Genomic DNA, 19,428 nt, shown 5'->3' on the forward strand with positions numbered 1-19,428 from the left:
GCCAGGATGGTCTCGATCTCCTGACCTCGTGATCCGCCCGTCTCGGCCTCCCAAAGTGCTGGGATTACAGGCTTGAGCCACCACGCCCGGCCGACTATTATAAACAGGATTGTTTTCTTAACTTTTTCAGATTGTTCATTGCTAGTGTATAGATATCCTGTATACAATTGATATTTGTATATTGATTTTGTAACCTGCCACATTGCTGAACTCATTTATTAGTTCAATTAGTTTTTAGTGGATTCCTTAAGATTTTTCATATGCAAGATCATGTCATCTGAAAATAGAAAAATGACTTCATTTCCAATTTGAAAACCATTTATTTATTTATTATATTTTATGTATTTATTTTTCCTAATGGTCCTAGCTGTAACTGCCAGGCTCAATACTGAATATAAGTGGTGAGACGAACAATTTTAGTCTTGTTTCCGTTCTTAGGAAGAAAGCGTTCAGTCTTTCTACATTGAAGATGATGTTAGCCTGAGTTATTTATAGATGTTCTTTATTGGATTGAAGAAGTTCCTTCTATTCCTAGTTTTACATTTCTAGTAATATTATAATAAAATGGTGTTGGATTTTGACAAATGCTTTTCTGACATCTATTGAAAGAATCAAATGTTTTTTAACCCTTTATTCTATTAATATATTACATTGGTTGCTTTTTAAATGTTAAACTATTCTTATATTTCTGCAATCTCACTTGGTCGTGATGTGTAATCTTTTCTATATGTTGTTGAATTCAGTTTGTTGTGTTTTGTTGAGGCTATTTGCATCAATATTTATAAAGGATATTGGCCTGTAGTTTCCTTTTCTGGTGATCTATTTGTCAAGTATTGTTATTGGGTAACATTGGCTTCACAGAATGGGTTAGGAAGGAAACGTTCTCTTTTTTTTGTTGTTATTTGAAATAGTTTGCGAAAGATTGTTATTAATTCTTCTTTAAAATTTTTGATAAAGTCAACCAGTAAATCCATGTGGGAGTGGGTTGTCTTTTTTGGAAGATATTAAATTGCTAAGTTAATATATTTGCTTATTATAGCTCTATTCAGATTATCCATTCTTTAGCCAATTTTAATAGCTTGCATTTTTCTAGAAATTTGTTCACTTAATCTAATTTGTTGGTTCACATTTGTTCATAGTAATCCCTTATGATCCTTCTTATTCCTGTAAGGTTGGTAGTAATGTCCCCTTTCTTATTCCTGATTTTAGTAATTTTTGGCTTTTTTCCTAGGTCACTTCAACTAAAAATACGTCAATTTGTTGATCGTTTAGAGAACCAAATTTTAGTTTTGTTTCTCTATTATTTTTCTATTATATATTTTACTTATTCTGCTTTAAATTTTATTATTTCTATCCTGCTCACTTTGGGTTAGTTTCCTCTACTTTTTCTATTATCTTAAGGTGAAAGGCTAGGTTATAGATTTGAGATCTTCTTTTTGAATATATGTATTTACAGCTGAAATTTCCCTTTAAATGCTGCTTTAGCGCCATCCATACATTTCAATATGTTTTATTTTTGTTTTTATTTATCTTTGATTTTTTTTTTTTAACTTTCTTGAGATCTCTATTTTGGCCCATTAGTAATTAAGAAAAATTTTGTTTCATATCCACATATTTGTGAATTTCTTAAATTTTATTTTTTGTTGATTTCTAATGCAATTTCATTGGAATCAGAAAACATACTTCGTATAATTTTAATTATTTTCAATTTACTAATACTTGATTTGTGGTCTAGTACGTGGTCTACCTGGGAAATGTTCCTTGTGCACTTGAGAAAAATGTGTATTTTGAAGTCGTTGGGTGGAATGTTCTATTGATGACTGTTACACCAAATTGGTTTTCAGTATTGTCCAAGTTTTCTATTTACTTAGTGATCTTATAGATAGTTGTTCTATCCTTTATTGAAGTGGGGCCAGGTGCAGTGGCTCATGCCAGTAATCCCAGCACTTTGGGAGGCCGATTCAGGAGGATCACTTGAGACCAGGAGTTCAAGACCAGCCTGGGCAATATAGTGAGACCTGGTCTCTATAAAAAATTTAAAAAGTAGCCAGGCATGATGGTTCACACCCTAAAGTTCTAGCTACTCAGGAGACTGAGGTAGGACAATTGCTTGAGCCCAGGTGTTTGAGGCTGTGGTAAGCTATGATCATACTACTGCATTCTAGCCTGGGTGACAGAGCAAGACCCTTTCTGTGAAAAAAAAAAAAAAAAAAATTAAATTTAAAAATAAAAACAAGAAGTTGAAATACTTCATTACTATTGAACTGCCTATTTCTCCTTTCATTTCTGACAGTTTTTTGCCTCATATATTGGGCCTCTGTTGTTAGATGCATATATGTTTATAATCATGTATGTATTGACCCTGATATATTAACCCTCTTATCATTATAAAGTGTCAGCGAGGAATAATGCATATTTTGTGCCTATTATCTCTGCTATTCTCTTTGATATGTGATAAATATGTGAATATGTGGTGTTAATAACTGTGACTTATATTTAAGTATTTATCATATATCAATAGCTATATTAAATGCTTTATAAACATTGTTTTATTCATCCTCCCAGCCATCCTGTATAGTAGATCACCTTTTAATCAACATGAGAAAACAGAAATTCAGGGAGTTTCAGATAGTTTTGGGTCTAGAATTTCAGCCCAGGTCATATGCTTTTGCCAGAGCCTTCAGTTTTAATTGCTATACTATATGTTGGCAAATATTTTTCAAATGAATAAAAAAGGGGATTTATTTATGTATTAAAAATATAGAAATTGAAGACAATGTAAGCTAAAAGCAGACATATGTATATTGGATGTTGTAAGGTGACAGTGACGGAGAAAATAGTTTTAAGTTGCACTTACTGACTTTAAAAGCTTGGAATGGGAATGTAAAAGCAGTTACTTAAAAAAATTCCCTCATATTATATATACAAACAAATTATGTTTAAATATAACATCAAAGACTTTTTTCTTGGTAGGATCAGTATCATCCCAGATAATAGTAATAAAATCTAATTCATAATTGGAAAACACATTCCAAAATCTCTTTAAGTACTCCCTTGGAAATCTTTCTTTCAGTCATAAACAAGGAAAGAAATCTTTATATGTATAGAAATTCACCACCAGAAAAAAGAGAGAGCCATCCAGAAATCAAGTCAAATGGCTAGAAAATACATATACAATAGGCAAGTAAACAAATCAGACAAACCCACAAAAGAGACAGATATCCAAGACACATACAAACATGTATATACACACATATATACATAGCGTGTGTATATGCCTTAGGATTGAATTTAATTCAATACATAAAACCTAAAATCACAGGCTAAAATTGATTTTTTTCTCTGACAACTAAACATCAACTTAGATTTTTATTTCTCCCTTTACTTTTCCACTTCTAATCTTTACATATATACATAGTGTGTATATACATATATGCATATATAGAGATATATATTTTTATATATAGACACTGAAAATATGAAAATGTTTATATTAATAGGAAAAAAGAAAAGGCACAAAGGTAAATATTCACAAAATCCACAAGGGGAACTACAGGAATTCATGTCCTGCTCTTACATAGCAAAATCACTTTTTGTACATTTCTGCCATAAAAGATAATGCTAAACTGTGACGTTGTTTCTTTGTTTCCTTGTTGCTTTGAGCATGAAATGGGTGTTTTCTCTATTTATTCCACAGAACAGATCAATTTATTAGAGAATGTTGATTATAACTACAGGCTAAAATTTACAACTGAAATAAGAAATAATTTATATTTGTTTAACAACCAAAATTATTCATTATGATTGAAAAGTGTTTTAATCACATAGGTGAAAATAAAATATTATTCATTCATTAAACTAATCAAACTAATCAAATTGAATACTTCAAAGATAACATGTAGCTTAATGGGATTTAAAATCACCAAAACTTTCAAATATGTTTTTTATGTAAACAAAACAAAACAAACAAACAAAAAATGCTGCACTTTCTTTATCCAGAGAGATGGAGCTTGCCATCTCTCAGCACATAGGAATGCCTTAGGATTGAATTTAATTCAATACATAAAACCTAAAATCACAGGCTAAAATTGATTTTTTTTCTCTGACAACTAAACATCAACTTAGATTTTTATTTTTCCCTTTACTTTTCCACTTCTAATCTTTACATTTTCTTCAACAGGTGAAACTTTCAGTGTTTTTTGTTTTTTGTTTTTTGTTTTCCTAAAGAGATTTGTGTACCAAAAGGGTGTATTTTGCCTCGGAAAATAAGCAAAAGAGTAAAGTTATCAGAATTCAATTAGAATAGATAGAGTTATGAATGTATAAAGATAGCTTTATATTCAGATAAAGAGAGAATAAATGAGAAAAGAGAAAAAGAAGAAAAGTTGTCACAGTGTGTCAACGTGCCATTACAGACAAACTGTTGTGTCCTGATGTCCTTCTTGGCTTTGCTTTCTCTGAAGCTCTTGGACACACCTTACTGGTAGACTCCTACCTGGAGGTGAAGGGCTCGTAGATTTTCTGGCAGTGGCAGAGGGATGTGGTCCAAGTTGTTATCAGTGAGGTACAGATGATGGAGATCATACATGTCCTGTAAACATTCCAAATGTGGGAACTCAATAAAAACTCGAGGTGCCACAGTTGTGTTTCCCATTCCCTCTCCATGCAAATATTTGTAAAATAACATGTTACAGTTCAGGTCTTGTTTTGTAAAGTTGAGGCAGCTTAGTTTTCTGAGTTATTAGACAATTCAAATGAGTTTTGGAAAAATTGGCTGCAAGCAAATATTTCTTCATGAAAATACAATGTGTTTCTCAGTCTCTAGGAAGAACCACGTTTTGTTCAGTCTAACTTTCTCAATTTAAGCAAGGCTGCTTCCTCTTATGAAAGACATTGTGCAGTGGGATTTTGAGGATTTTGATGAGACATAGCAAGCATTTCCTTTATCTTATAGGCATGGAAACAAATAGTTCCTCCCCAGCAATGGCCTGGTAGCCCAAGTAGCAGGAAAGGGGCAGCCTAGCAAGACAGAAAACATTTAGACAATAGCTGTTCTACTGTAGCCAAACACCCTAGAATAAACTGTGACTGATCGCCACCTGTGCCAACAGAGGCAGAGTGGGCAGACCAAACTATGACCCTTGCCTGGCTATAGTGAGATGCCCTAACTCCTGTAGCTACCATTGATGGTATCACAGGAGGCCTAGTAGAGAGACAGGGCATTCACCACCACCCAGTGGTAATGAGGCCACACTATCCCCTGTGCCATCCCTGAGAATAATGTGGTGTCCCTCTAAAGAGTATTTTAAAATTATGTGTTCAATGTGCACTGAGAGGGGCTGCTTGAATGCCCTAAGAGGGGGCAAGAAAGCCAGTTCGTTGCTGTTCTCAGACCCTATGCTGTTTTTCCAAGCAAGTCCTCTAGCCCCAAACCTGCTTGCTTCACTTAGAAAACAAAATCTCTAAGGTTAACTGAATCCATCCTCTTTATAAGGTCATTTAGTAGCCTGCTGTCTTCAAGACATTGCCCATTTCCTGCCAAGTAGCTATCCTTTTAGCCAGATAGTCTTTCTGAGTGGAGGGTCTGATCAATACAGAGTCTCTGGCTTGCACCACTTCCAGGTGCTCCTGTAGACAGTGCTTCAGGTAGCCACCAACTCCTTATTCTAGCCCTGCTTTCTGTTCTTGGTACTTGATCACCCTCACAATGTACCAGAACATAGTATTTCTCAAAAGCATGATAGATGCGGTTGATAAGTTTATTTTGAAAGTTAAAAGTCTCACTAAATTAAATCCCCCTATAGAAGTTGAGCATAGTAGCTCACACCTATAATCCCAGTACTTTGGGAGGTCGAAGCGGGAGGATCACTGGAGCCCAGGAGTTTGAGACCAGCCTGGGAAATATGGCGAAACCATGTCTCTACAAAAATATACAAAATTTAGCCAGGCATGGTGACACGTGTCTTGTAGTACCAGCTACTGGGGAGGCTGAGGTAGGAGGATCATCTGAGGCCAGGGAGGTTGAAGCTACAGTGGGCTGTGATCGTACCACTCGCTCAAGCCTGAATGACAGAGTGAGACCATATCTCAATAAATAAATAAATAAATAAATAAATAAATAAATAAATAAATTTCCCTATACGAATAAAAAGGCTAGTCAATGGCAGCAAATAAAATTAGAAGATAAAAGTCTGCACATCAAACTTAAAACTTACTTTAAATGCTTCTTGCTTTATCCCTTTCCTTCCAAGTCTATTGTTGCTAATATCAATAAATGTCAAAGTGGTTGGCAATTCTGGGAGCTGCCTTATTTTGTTGTCACGCAGGACAAGCTCTCGAAGTTGAGGCAGTTTTCGGAATGCATCTTCATCAATCTCAGATATTAAATTTGATGTCAGATCAATCCTTCTTAAATCACCTAGAAGAAAAAAAGGAAGTAGTTAAATATTCTTGTTTTGCTCGCACAAAAATATAAATGTAATTTTCCTTTATTTTGCAAATATAAATATGAATTTAGCAATGCACAGTTAATGAAATGATTATCTTTCTTTTTATAAAAATTATTTCCCCAAATACTCTTCATATTTATGTACTTAGGAGTATAACTTTAGCAAAGAAATTGGTATACCACATTTAAAATAACTGGTCTTTCTCCATAATCTTCATAAAGTTTGTCTGGATTTTGTCACTGAAAATGTTTCCCTCAGTGATAAAGAGTGTTGTGTTTTCTAACAGTCAAAGATACAGGCATTAGAAAGAAATCTTCAAATGATTAAAACATTTTATGACACATACCAAAATTCTTTGAGTTGGCAACAACTATAAAGCCAGAATTTAGGCTTGCATTCATCCATCATAAAGCAACTATGCTTTAGTGGAAGTTTATTTTTAAAAAGCCAACTCCTCATAAATATGACCATGATATTTTACTCATAAGAACATGATAAAACCTTCCAGCATGTAAAATATAATTGTTTATCATGCATATTTAGTTTAAATTGTTCATTTGAAAACATCACCTATGTGGTTTTGAAATGACCATTGCTTGTTTGTTGTTTTTCTTATAATTATTAAAGCAAATTGTCAAATTTTTAAATAACAAAAAACTATTGATTCATGAACCAGGCTTTGGCATTCAAGCTGCATTCTCAGTGCTAACATTTGACAATGTAAAAATTTTAGGGAATTCTGTAAAGCAGTGAAGGCTGTTACTGCTGTCATCCATACTTAGGCTTGCAAAGTCATTTTTGTTGATCTTTTTAATTCTGTTAAAGCGGGAATAGAAATAAGCGGTGTTCTTGGGCAGCGGAGGAATAGCATCAAGTTCATGGTCATCACAATACACGGTGGTACTTATACAAGTACACAGAAGACAGGTTGGAAAGTCTAAAAGATAAAGGAAAATGAAATTATTTGTAAATACCAAATCAATTTCTAAGAAATAATGTGGAATGTTTGATAAACAAGATTAGACTCTCCCACTAACCAAGTAGATTTTATATTTTCTCATAATGTTTTCTGTAAATAGAATATTCAAGTCAAACATACCGATTAAAATTGTCTCAACAATTAGTATATTCAATGTAACATTTTAAAAATAATTTTAAATTACTGAGTACTTTTCTATTTATTAGAAATTCTGTATTCAAAATTTAAACATTATTGTGCTTTTCATAAAGTTAAAATATCACATGTAATATTTTCATTCAGCCTTTGGTTTAATAGTGAAACATGTCACTGGAAAAACACCTGCTTCAAGAAAAATAAAAGGTAATAATTATTAATATTCAGCTGCTCAATACGTATTATTGAATCCTTTCTATGTAAATGGCACCATGCTAGCTGGTGAAACGGTGAGCACACGGAGACACAGCTGTGCTTTATGATCTGCTATGTGAAGTGAATGTTAATCACACAAATAAAATTATGAATGTGACAGGGGTCATGAAGTGTCATCTGAACATAACATAGGGGGATTTGACCTAGTCTGGAAGTCATGGAAGGCAACTCTGAAGTGAAAGCTGAGCTGAGATCAGCAGAAGAGGAATAGTTGACTATGCAGGTAGGAAGGGAATAGTATGCCAGGCAAAGGAAGCAGCATGTGCCTTCACTTTGGAGGGACTGAAAGATAGTCCATATGGTGGAAACTCAGACAGCATTGAAATGTATGGGGCATAACATGCAGGGGCCTTGCAGGCTGTACTTCAGCTTTTGTTTATTCCCATAAGGATGGAGAGAGGTATCATACGATGCAGTTTGCATGGTAAGAGTTAAGTCTGCTGGAAGGTGTAATGGAAGGCTGAAGCAGGGCAACTGGAAAAAGTGGAAGTGAATCATAGTGTAGACAAAAGATGGTCTTAGACAAAAGAGTTTTAAGGGAAAGGAAATAATCAACAACCTAAGCCTCCTGAGATGTCAGGTAAGTTAAGGACTGAAAAATGTTCTTGGATTAGTTATTGCAGTGGTTATCAGAGAGTTACAAGATATGCAAAGTGAGGGAGCTGAAAGCCAGATTACAGTCCATTAAGGAAGAAGTTGGAAGTAAGGGAAAAGTTGCCACAAATGTAGAAAATGCAGAGAGGTTTGTGAAGAGCAAGGGATGAGACATAGTGATAACTCTAATAAAATATACTTGTGGTTTGTATGATGAAGGGGGTGATTAACATGGAAGATATTTGGCGAAAAAGATCTGGAGGAGGGGAAGTTGAATATAAAAAGGATCATGAGAGGACAATAGGAAACAGAACTCAAAGAACATGGAAGGATTTTCATCCCACGTGTGGAAGGACAGAGTGTCTTTGTTGTACTAGAAGGAGAGGGAGGTAGAAGAACACGTTGATATAGATATAGATAGATTATTTGTCTGGAAACAGAAACACCAAGGATCTGCTGACTAAGAAATTGCATTTTCTTTGTGAAGTAGGAAGTTAAGTTATCTGACAGGCTTGAGGAGTCTAGGGATGAGGTAAATAAGGGTTGTAAGATATGAAATGAATGGAGAAAGTGAAATCTCTATGACATAAAGTAGAAGAGAAAAGTAGTGGAAGAAATGTCCTGAAATTGCTCAGTGATCAATTTGTCTTAGTTTACCTGAGACTTCCCAGTTTATAACATTCAAAGACACTTGCTTTGGGAACTCCTCACACCCAGACGCACCAGGAGATTTGATCACTCTAGTTAGAAGGTCCATTTGTGGTTTGTAATCATGAACTGATATTGTACCTATTAAGGTCTTATTACTATCATTAAATACAAAAGTCATTTCCATTTTAAGAATGGAAAGCCAGGAAAAAATGTTTAAGTGGGAGTTGTAAAATATTTAATATGTGCTAATTTCTCCAATCATTATAATTTAATATTTTATACTCATCATAAAAATTTTAAGAGTTAAGACATTTGATTCTTCTATATATTTATCACCTTGATAATTAAGCAACGATTGCGTAGGGTAATTTTTACATTTTCACAGTAGTTATAATTTAATTCTAAGTTTTCTACACCTAACTCAAGGCTACATTATATGGTTTTAGAATGTTATTTTTAGAAATTTGTTTTAGTAGTAGAAATATGGTATTTTTATTTTTACTATTCTAAATATTTCTAAACTATTTAATTTTGATGAATGTGTGCTTCTTCTTTGAAATTAAAATGTGAGTTTGAGTTTTTAACTTTATTATTTAGCCTCAGAGTACTTTAGAGACAAAAATTTTCTTTAAAAGTCTTAGTTTTTTTTATGTTTCTAAATTGACATTAGTGAAGCATTACTTGACTCAAGCTTTTGAAAAGATTCGGCATTCTCCTTCTCTGTTGTTTCTGGCTCAGCTGAGAGATCCAGAGTACAGGTATCGATACCAGGTTGGTTAACTTTTGAAGGATCTGAAATCACTTAAGCATAAGTAATGTTCCAGGGATATTTATTTTTCCTATTTTGGGTGCTTTATGCTGGATATTTACATTTCCTTCTCATTATGTCTTTTCCTTTTTCTACTTGCACAGTGTTCTACTACACAGAAATTTAACTACACAGAAAGAATATAATATATTCATTAATGACACTGACAAGATTTATTGGTCTATGTTGCATTTCACATATCACCTCTGCGATACTGGACACATTTTATAGGATGTTGGAGTTTTAGTTTTCTTATTTTTAAAAACGGGTAATCAGTGTCCATTATATAGTGTTATGACTCTTCCAAAAGTTAATGTAGATAAAACAATTCAAGTGTCTGGCATATAGAAGGCATTGGATGAAAGGGCAACTTTTCATATTACTTATTGAAGAATAGCTAAACCTCAAAGAAGCAAAGAGTAAAATGGTCGTTACCAGAGCCTCAGGAAATGGGGAGTTGTTCAAGGGGTATAAAATTTCAGTTATATAGGATGAATAAGTACTAGAGGTCTGCTATACCACAGTATTCCTAGTTAATAATAGTGTATGGTACACTAAAAATGTTAAGAGAGAAAACAGTGCATGAACTCCTTTATCAATATTAGAATTTTCGTAACTAACACTATGTTTACTATGGGCCAGTAACTACATGTATTCATTTAATCCTGACAGCATCTCTATAAGGTAAGTTCTATTATTTATTATCCCATGTTTTTTTAGATGAGAAAACTAAGGCACAAAAATATTGAATGCCTTGCTCAAGACTATAAAAACCCAACAAGTCACAGTGCTGGGATTTGAATACATACATTTTGCCTCCTCTGTCTCTCCAAGAAACTCTCACTTTTGATTCCTGTTCTTGGCTTTTAGTCTTGCTTTAGGTAATATTGCTCCTCCCACTCTTTTTGTCTCCCAGTGTGTTCTGGACAGACTCTTCTCATAAGACTTGTAATACAGTGATACAGTTTGGCTGTGTCCCCACCCAAATCTCATCTTGAATTGTAGCTCCCATAATTCCCACATGTTGTGGGAGGGACCTGGTGGGAGATAACTGAATCATGGGGGCAGCTTCCTTCATACTGTTCTCCTGGTAGTGAGTAAGTCTCACAAGATCTGATGGTTTTATAAGGCGTTTCGCCTTTCACTTGGCTGTCTTTCTCTCTTTCCTGCTGCCATGTAAAATATGCCTTTTGCCTTTCACCATGATTTTGGGGCCTCCCCAGCCACGTGGAATTGGGAATCCATCAAACCTTTTTTTCTCTGTAAATTACCCAATCTTGGATATGTCTTTATCAGCAGTGTGAACATGGATTAATACATACAGTATTGCCTCTAAATTTGTTTGTATGTCTATCTTCCTGTGCTAGGCAGAAATATTCATGAAAACAGTGGTTACTTAAAGCTTTGTGTCTACAGAACTTGGAATACAGAGACACTATACTCACTCAACTCTTGCAGTGGGAACTCTCCTTACTTTTTTTCTATACTCCCTAACTATGTCATTCTCTGTATATATAGAAGTATTCCAGTGTGAGTCCTCTTGAGTACCCCCAAGGTTGACAGTGACACGTTCAAGCAAGAAATATAGACATATAATAGAATCACATGTAGCACCAAGAATTCCTTCTCATTAACTAAAAGACCCTGGTTTCAGCTGCAGGCCATGCAACATAGTATCTGATATTGTGCAATACTTTCCTCTCTCTGTTGCTTCTTAGGAGTGAGTGAGAAGAAGTCTGTTTTTAAATAAATAAACAGCCAAGAATCTGAACAGGCTGGCTTCAAACCCACTATGTAACAGCTTTGTGATATCTGGCAAGTTACTATCCCTTTGAATTATAGTTTTCTCCATGATAATGAAAAGAGTAATATTAACAGTCTCACAGGGAGGTTTTAATAATCCAATGAGATAATGTGAAGTGCTGAGCATATGGGCCGCAGATAGTATATGCTCAATTAGTGCAAAATATTACTATTACCATCATCTTCATCCTCATCATCTCTTATCCCCTTGAAATGCTGTGGCCTGATCTCAGAGGCAAAGATTTTTTCCTGCTTATCAAATACTCTCTGTTCTACAAATACATTCCACCACACAGGTTTCCAGTAATGATATACAACATTTTCATCCTAAATCTTTGGTTATTTGGTCATTTTAACGAGACCAAAGCTGAATTATTAAAACTGCTTTATATTTGAATGTAAAATCTATGTATAAATCTACTTCAAACCTGGCCTATTCCAAAACTTTTTTCTTGGGTCATGTCATGTGGTTTCTCTGTAGAGTTGAAGCTTTGCAGTTAATGGGGACTCAGTTGTAATTCTGCTTTGATGTATCTGACCTTCATTTGTGTGTGGCCCCAGAACCCCTGTGAATTCAGGCTCCTGCGGGGAAGAGCCATCAATCAGCCTGGGAGTGGATTCTTCCTCCTCTTCCTCTTCCTGGGCCTCCTCAGGCTGTGGGGGTGGAGTGAGGAGCTCTCGGTTCCCTGAAGGCATCACTGTGGCTATTTCAATCTGAAAAAAAAAAAAAGAGAGAGAGAATTTCTTCAGGCAAACTTTTCAGTCACTCTGTGTGGCAGTGACACAAATTTAAAATGTACCCATCTTTGCCACAAGAGGACACTCATGTTCTAAAGTTCAACAATGTGACCATCCTGCTTGCTTGGAGGAACACACATGGTTCTAGTAACTGTTGTTGTTTTTAATTAGTTTTGTTTCTCAAATCTTAGAAGTTGTTTCCAATGCCTCCGTTTTTTTTTTTTTTTTTTTTTTGGTCTTCTTGTTCTTTAACATTTTATGTTTGTTCATTTCATAGTTTTTTTAAAAAGCTCATTTATTGTTTTCTAATAATAAGTAGCATTACAAGAGTGCATCAATGTTGTGAAAGCTTCACATTAATTCAGAAGTGTACAGAGTAAAATTGAAAAGTCCCCATCACCATTCTGCCCTCATTCTACTCCCCTTGAAGGTAATAACTGAGCAGAAATTGACACATATTTTCCTGTCCTTTCAATCCTTGATTTCCTAGGTTCAAATATTCTGTTCCTTACCAATGACTTATACTTTCTCTAATGGCATTTTACTGAAAAGTATCCTTTATACTAAAATAAAATATATAGTGACATAAAAACTATGATTTGATTATGATATGCCATTTCTCATGTGTTTTCAATATTATTAAAATAGCCAATATTCCAATGATATCTAGATATGTTAAAATTGACTTTTTGAGAGCTTTGACATGAGGAGGCAGTTATAAAATCACAAAATTATTCAAAGATTATTTTTTATATATTGTATTTTAGATTATACCTATTTTGGTCTTATCTAACTTGTACATTGTAAGTAATGGAGTCATTACTTTTAAGAATACTGTTTGTATTTAGGAGAAACCTTCCTTTCAGATTTCTTCCCTTGTCTGAATGTGTATTTCTTTGTGGTACTTAGTAAATATCTACTTCTCTGATGGCCTTGTAATCTTGGGTTGAAAATTTGCCCCAGGCAATTGGGATGGCGACATCCAGGACCCACCCTTTGTGGCCCAGTGTCCTTGTGGTATGCCCAGAAATCCCAGATTTTCCCTTAACCACACCAATATGGCCTTTTGGTTTTTTCCACCCTTTATTTGCTTTCATTAAATTAGTAAGGAAACACATAAATTATTTCTGTATTACTTAATAACAAATGATGTGCAAACTATTCCTTTCATCTATAACACAGGTGTATTTTCAGACCAAATATTTTCTAGATGTTTGAATAACCAAAAAATTTTAAAGATACACTTATGATTTGATATCACTTTTAATATATTTAAATGCATTGCAATTCACAAATGAAAATTATTCTTTTTAAGAAACACTAAACTTTATTTTATCAGTTTATATTTCTGAATTGTGCATCCTTCTGTGCTTCCTTAGAGTCTATTTCAGCTTTTTCTGTGCTGTATTACATTGGTTCCATTTGTTTTCTGCATATCCAAGCCTGCTGGATGGTAAAGTATGTCATCTTTTTTATCTGTGTACCTATAGGCTGTAAGCATAATAGGCAATCAGCAAGTACTTATTGAAGTATAATTTTTCAAACTTTGCTTATCCAAAATATATCTAATTCACAGCTCTGCATTTAGAGATTTTCTGAGACAAATCAGTGAATGTGCTAATACTTACTTTAAATTATTTAAAGCATGAAATCAAAACAAAAACAGATTATACTGTCTTTGAGACATTAGGAGCAATGCATGAAGATATAATAAAGCTTGGCCAGAAAACTCCAGCTGAGAAGATTGGGCACATTTTCTTAAACAGAAAGACATAAGGTTTCCATCTGTAGGTCAGAATGAGGCAGATTCAGAAGGAATGGATTTGTAGAGAGACCAAAAGGAGGCTCCAGGAAGAGCGGAAATTGAGACAGATGTTTCATGGAATGGAGGCAGCCTAAAGGGAGAAACAAATTCCAGACACGTTGCCTTGAATCTTAGACTTTGTAAGAAAAATGTTTGCACATACTTTTTACAGATAATTGTTTTTCCACTGATTTGATGTGAAGCTGTAAGATCTCACTTGTCATCCAATATGATGAGGCAAAACAGCTTTTTGTGTTTATCAAAAATTGTTTTGTTCATGCTTCCTTGCTAATAAAACGTAAATGCAATACAACTTTGAAAACCAAGAAAAAGGAATGCCTTTTCACGTCAGCAAAATTGCAGAACCTCAAAGTACTGTGCCTGGAGAGACTTTTGTTTTGTAGACACATTTATTTTCACTATTAAATAGAAGTGATTTAGGCATCTTTTCTCCCTCTTCAACAATCTTCATACTGTGATATGAAGTTGTGAGGCAATGCATACAAAAAAAAAAAAAAAAAGAGTCCAGGAAAACAAGACCACCTGGCCTTCCGTGTGGTAGACTTGTATGCTTATGTTGCAGAAAACTAAATTTGAACATAAACACAAATGACCAGAAAAAAATCCCTGCCCTTTTTCTCAAGCTACAATTGGTAACACTTGAATGCAAACATAATTGAGCCTCTTCCACAAATATTCATATATTCTTTCAGTGTTTTCTTCTATTCTTTTTTCTTTGGCTGCTTGTTTTACTCTGAATTGCTTCTTCCTGTTTTAACTTTTTAATTTGTTCATTATATTTCCCTAAAGTTTAAAAATATAATACAAATGGTCATTACTACATATGACTTTGATTTCAGTCGAAGTCACTGCACTTGTATGTCTTCTTAACATAGTACCAGCAGGGTACATCTTTCAGTTGACAGTTTGCAGTAAGTTATCTATTTTTATTTTCTTGTGTACCTGGTCTTAGAACTGTAGATAACTTATATTATGGTAGCTTTTGCTTAGGGAGTAAATTCTGCATCCACAAAACAGTACATCTATTCCAGAGATGACAAATGGATAGTTCACAGTGACCTAGGCTGAGTGAGATATCAGCAGATGTCAGTATGAAGAGATAACTACCAAGAGAGAAGTCCTTAAGCCTGTCCCAGTCTCTGCACCCTGCACAGCCGTGACTCCATGTAAGCAATGTATCACCTCAACCCAGTCTCAGGGTAAAAGCGGTTGAAGTGACCCTGAAGTGTCTCAGACTAAGTTTCTGCTCCCTGAAGAAATAAAGACTTTCCATAGAAAATAATCCAATTACATTTATTGTTTCAGATTGAACTGAGACTTTTACTAGCAATGTCTGTGTTACTATTAAAAATATGACAAAAGATTAAAAGCTTTCATTTTCTAATAATCACCATTGTTGTCCACAGAAGATTATCTCTATAAAAACATTCAGAACCATTTTAAGTGACAATAAGATTTGGTTAACAATAATTTTGATGAAATTCATTTGCCCCTTAGCAAAAAGTGCATCTAAATGATCTATATAATTATATTGCTGCCACTAAGCCTACTTTTTTGTCTTAATTTCAGGGTAAAAATATGAAAAACTGGTGTGTTCAGAAACAGCAATCATACATCTTCCTGATTGCTTCATTATCCACTGAGTCCTTTTAGTGTAGATTTCTTGTTGAACATGTAAATTATACCTGTTTATGGGGATCATAAACCATTTGCTGCCATTCAACATTGTGTTTGAGTTAATAAAACTCATTTTTTGTATTTTAATTGTTTAAATTTTAATCTACAGCTAAGTTTCTAATAAGGAAATCAATGATAATGTAATATATATGTTATGGAAAAAGTGCTGTTAAGGAATTCAGATAAACCAGATTTGATTCCTACCTTTATGAATGAATAAAAGAATCACCAGGTGAATGTGTGAATTTGTAAATGATGGAAGGTTTGCCAATCTTTATAATTATCTAAAATGTCTATGTCAAACATTATGCTTAAGTTATGATCAACTGTTCATTTGATTTGTCAATACTGTTTTCTAAATATCTATCAATATCATTACTTTTTTTCCCTATCTGCCATCATCACCATTATCTAAATTACTATCCTCTCTTAGCTGGAATACAGCAATAGACTACTTATATAAAGTTACATTGTCCTCTAGTGTAGATGTACTAAGAATGGACTCTTTTAAAAACAACTTTTTGGAGATACAATTCATATACAGTTCATCTGTTTAAAGTATATAGTGCAGTTTTTTTTAGTAACAGTTATGCAACTATCACCCAATCAATTTTATAGCATTTTCATCACCCAGAAAAACAACTCTGCAACCATTAACAACCATTTCCAGCTTCTCTCTTCTCATCCTCTCTCCTTCCCCCCCTCCAACCTCCTGGTCCCAGGCAATCACTTACCAACTTTCTATGGTTGTACTTTTGCCTAATCTGTTTCCATATTTGCCTATTCTGGACTTTTCTTTTCCCTCCTCTTTAACTGTAATTATGTATCTTCCAACCAACATTTCCCCATTTCCCTCTTTTCCCTAACTACCTAAGCCTCTGGTAACCACCATTCCACTCTATCCTAGGGAATTAACTATTTTAGATTCCACATACACTGAGATCATATGGTATTTATCTTTCTATGCCTTGCTTATTTCATCTAACATAGTATTCTCCAAGTTCATCCATGCTATCTCAAGTGACAGGAGTTCATTCTTTTCATGTCTGAATAGTACTCCATTGTGTATATAAATCACATTGTATTTATCCATCCATCCATTGATGAACACTGAGGTTTATTCCTTGTCTTGATCTTTGTGAATAGTGCTGCAATAAACATGGGAATGCAGATATATCTTTAACATACTGATACATTTCTTTTGAATATATACCCAGTAGTGGGCTTCCTGGATCTTATGGTAGTTCTATTTGTAATTTTTTAAGGAATCTTCACACTGTTTTTCATAGTGGTTGTACTGATTTACATTTCCAACAACAGTATGCAAGAGTTCCCTTTTCTCCACAAACTCACCCACACATTTTATCTTTTAGTAGCCATGTAGTCAATGTGAGGTATGCATTTTTCATCTCTGAAATAGATGTACCATTTCATGGACACACAATATACTCCCTAAGCAAAGGTTACCATGAGATAAGTTATCTACAGTTCTAACTGCTAACAGTTCTAATATTGTCAAGCAGTGAGTACCACTGGACCCTTTCACTTGCTATTCTGTCCTATTTTTCCTTAGAATTTGGGGGCTAAACACTGAGCACCTGTCAGCCAGTTAAAAGCAACTAGCATGACTGCCAGACTGAAGACATGGGTGTCAGGCTTTCTGTGAAAGGGCTCTCTAACAACCCCCAACTCTTCAGAGTTGGAAGCATTGGTTTGCCTGGAACCAACTTCTGCTTTTCCTGTACTTCCAGACTGAGCTAATGGTTGACAGAGAGGAAAGCCATTCAACTCTGGGGTCCTGACAAAAACATCATTCTGATACCAAAGTCTGGCAGAGACACAACAACAACAACAAAAAATAGAATTTTAGACCAATATCCCTGATGAACATCAATGCAAAAATCCTCAATAAAATACTGGCAAACCGAATCCAGCAGCACATCAAAAAGCTTATCCACCATGATCAAGTGGGCTTCATCCCTGGGATGCAAGGCTGGTTCAACATATGCAAATCAACAAACATAATCCAGCATATAAACAGAACTAAAGACAAAAACCACATGATTATTTCAATAGATGCAGAAAAGGCCTTTGACAAAATTCAGTAGCCCTTCATGCTAAAAACTCTCAATAAATTCAGTATTGATGGAATGTATCTCAAAATAATAAGAGCTATTTATGACAAACCCACAGCCAATATCATACTGAATGTGCAAAAACTGGAAACATTCCCCTTGAAAACTGGCACAAGACAGGGATGCCCTCTGTCACCACTCCTATTCAACATAGTGTTGGAAGTTCTGGCCAGAGCAATCAGGCAAGAGAAAGAAATAAATGGTATTCAATTAGGAAAAGAGGAAGTCAAATTGTCCCTGTTTGCAGGTGACATGATTGACTATTTAGAAAACCCCATTGTGTCAGCCCAAAATCTCCTTAAGCTGATAAGCAACTTCAGCAAAGTCTCAGGATACAAAATCAATGTGCAAAAATCACAAGCATTCCTATACACCAATAACAGACAAACAGAGAGCCAAATCATGCATGAACTCCCATTCACAATTGCTTCAAAGAGAATAAAATAACTAGGAATCCAGCTTACAAGGGATGTGAAGGACCTTTTCAAGGAGAACTACAAACCACTGCTCAATGAAAAAAAAGAGGATACAAACAAATGGAAGAACATTCCATTCTTATGGATAGGAAGAATCAATATTGTGAAAATGGTCATATTGCCCAAGGTAATTTATAGATTCAATGCCATCTCCATTAAGCTACCAATGACTTTCTTCAAAGAATTGGAAAAAAAATACTTTAAAGTTTATATGGAACCAAAAAAGAGCCCGCATTGCCAAGACAGTCCTAAACCAAAAGAACAAAGCTGGAGGCATCATGCTACCTGACTTCAAACTATACTACAAGGCTACAGTAACCAAAACAGCATGGTATTGGTACCAAAACAGATATATAGACCAATGGAACAGAACAGAGCCCTCATAAATAATACCACACATCTACAACCATCTGATCTTTGATACACCTGACAAAAACAAGAAATGGGGAAAGGATTCCCTATTTAATAAATGTTGCTAAGAAAACTGGCTAGCCATAAGTAGAAAGCTGAAACTGGATCCCTTCCTTACACCTTATACAAAAATTAATTCAAGAAGGATTAGAGACTTAAATGTTAGACCTAAAACCATAAAAACCCTAGAAAAAAACCTAGGTAATACCATTCAGGACATAGGCATGGGAAAGGACTTCATGTCTAAAACACCAAAAGCAATGGCAACAAAAGCTAAAGTAGACAAATGGGATCTAATTAAACTAAAGAGCTTCTGCACAGCAAAAGAAACTACCATCAGAGTGAACAGACAGCCCGCAGAATGGGAAAAATGTTTTGCAATCTATTCATCTGACAAAGGGCTAATATCAAGAACATACAAAGAACTCAAACAAATTTACAAGAAAAAAACAAACAACCCCATCAAAAAGT

At 34.6% G+C, this 19,428-nt stretch overlaps 1 protein-coding gene across 1 annotated transcript in view; it reads right to left on the bottom strand.

Moving 5' to 3' along the window:
- EPYC (epiphycan) overlaps positions 1-19,428 on the bottom strand; it is a 49,655-nt gene that overhangs the window by 2,401 nt on the left and 27,826 nt on the right. The window contains exons 3-6 of the mRNA XM_011933597.1: positions 12,235-12,409; positions 7,228-7,386; positions 6,216-6,418; positions 4,496-4,591 (exon numbers count right to left, since the gene is read on the bottom strand). Of these exons, the coding sequence (XP_011788987.1) occupies positions 4,496-4,591; positions 6,216-6,418; positions 7,228-7,386; positions 12,235-12,409 (633 nt within the window). The remainder of the gene's footprint in view (positions 1-4,495; positions 4,592-6,215; positions 6,419-7,227; positions 7,387-12,234; positions 12,410-19,428) is intronic.

Source organism: Colobus angolensis, unplaced genomic scaffold, assembly GCF_000951035.1.
Source record: "Colobus angolensis palliatus isolate OR3802 unplaced genomic scaffold, Cang.pa_1.0 Scaffold10, whole genome shotgun sequence".
NCBI classification, from domain to species: domain Eukaryota; kingdom Metazoa; phylum Chordata; class Mammalia; order Primates; family Cercopithecidae; genus Colobus; species Colobus angolensis.